We start from the raw sequence: 1,915 nt of genomic DNA, 5'->3' as shown, positions 1-1,915 counted from the left end.
AATTTATTGAAGATGTAAATAAGGAATTTATTGAAGATATAAATAAGGAATTTGTTGAAGATATAAATAAGGAATTTATTGAAGATGTAAATAAGGAATTTATTGAAGATATAAATAAGGAATTTGTTGAAGATATAAATAAGGAATTTATTGAAGATGTAAATAAGGAATTTATTGAAGATATAAATAAGAACTTTATTGACAACCAAGTGAAAAGATAATATAAAGAATTTATTGAACCTACCTAAACAGGTATAAGGAATTTATTGAACACTAACTGAACAAATATATAAGGAATTTATTGAACATCAAATGAACAGATATAAAGAATTTAATAAACACCAACTTAGCAGATATAAAGAATTGATCAAACCACCTAAACAGATAAAAGGAATTTATTCAACAACAACTGAATATATATGTGGATTTTATTGAACAACAACTGATCAGGGAAATATAAGAATTATGTGCTCAGTGAGAAAACATACATAAAGTGAAAGCAACAGAATAGGCATAAGGTAGTATGTGTGCATTGACAGAATGGATACAAGGTATGTGCTTATTAATGTGCATATTAACAGACCAGACATAAAGTATGAGCACATTAGATAAATGGACAATTTGCTGTTAGGGTTGCAGGACCCAAACCAATTACCGTAATGAACTTATGTTTAAAAAACCTGAACAACATAGGGGGAACTGCTGCTTTTCTTTCCCCATCCTCCCTATCGTAACTTTTCCTCTACTTCTTTTGTATGTTTGTCACTCTCTTATGAACTGTTATTTCCGGGGAGTCTCGAAAGTTGAAGCAGACTTTGTGCTGTTGAGGCTAGAGAGATGAGCAGAGTAAGCCTGATTCCCCGTTTGGATTTATCTATAGACACCCACCCCTTGACGCTCATATGACTTTATGCAGTGGCGAGCGCCGTAAAACCTTACTAAAACAAAAGCAATAGTTATAAACGTCTAAGAAACTTGTCATAAAAAGCGGTCCTGGAAGGAATAAAACAAAATGTCTAAACAATTTCAATTCATGACGACGACAGGTTTTTTAGTACATGTATTTACTTTTTTCTAATATTTCTATATTTGGCGTGGTTTTGTCTTTCCTAGAAATGCATTTTGTAGTGGTAAAAAATGAATTGATGACGTTAGTATGTCCTACTGAAACGTTTTCTCTATTTCGACGTCTATTCTTCCACTTTTCCATTCTGTTTCACATACAAATACATACACAAATACACACACATACACACACACACAAATAAACAAACAAACAAAAAACGCCCACACTCACACATACACTAACAAAATACACTACACTACACACACACACAAACACACACACAACACACATACACGCAAACAAAATACACACAAACAAACAAACAACACACAAAAACACACACACAAACACACGCACAACACATACACACACGGACACACACACACACACACACACAAAACACACACAACACACATACACATAAACAAAATACACACACACAAACAAAACTAACACCCCCCCCCCACACACACACACACAGGAAATACAACATCGTGGTTAACCTCCGAGACATCAACGACAACGCGCCCAAGTTCAACCAGACGACCGTGACCCTGAAGATCCCGGAGTCGGTGACAGTGGGCAAGAAGTACTCGGTACCTGGTGCCTTCGATGACGACAGAGGGCCAGGCAACTCCATACAGTCCTACAGCTTCCAGCCACCCAGGAGCACCTTCAGCGTACAGTATTTCCAAGTCAGTGCTTTACGCTGTTTTTGTGTCTGTTTGGGTAAATGGTTTTTACACGCACAGATAGATAGATAGATAGATAGATAGATAGATAGATAGATAGATAGATAGGTGTGTGTGTGGGAATGCGTGTGTGTGTGTGTGTGTGTGTGTGTGTGTG

At 36.3% G+C, this 1,915-nt stretch overlaps 1 protein-coding gene across 1 annotated transcript in view; it reads left to right on the top strand.

Moving 5' to 3' along the window:
* LOC101861587 (protocadherin-7-like) overlaps window positions 1-1,915 on the top strand; it is a 16,943-nt gene that overhangs the window by 3,429 nt on the left and 11,599 nt on the right. Inside the window, exon 2 of the mRNA XM_013083286.2 lies at window positions 1,548-1,765. Within this exon, the coding sequence (XP_012938740.1) occupies window positions 1,548-1,765 (218 nt within the window). The remainder of the gene's footprint in view (window positions 1-1,547; window positions 1,766-1,915) is intronic.

This window comes from Aplysia californica, unplaced genomic scaffold, assembly GCF_000002075.1.
Source record: "Aplysia californica isolate F4 #8 unplaced genomic scaffold, AplCal3.0 scaffold00223, whole genome shotgun sequence".
Classification (NCBI taxonomy): domain Eukaryota; kingdom Metazoa; phylum Mollusca; class Gastropoda; order Aplysiida; family Aplysiidae; genus Aplysia; species Aplysia californica.
Note: the sequence above shows the minus strand (reverse complement) of the source record. Positions and strands in the feature narration are given on the sequence as shown.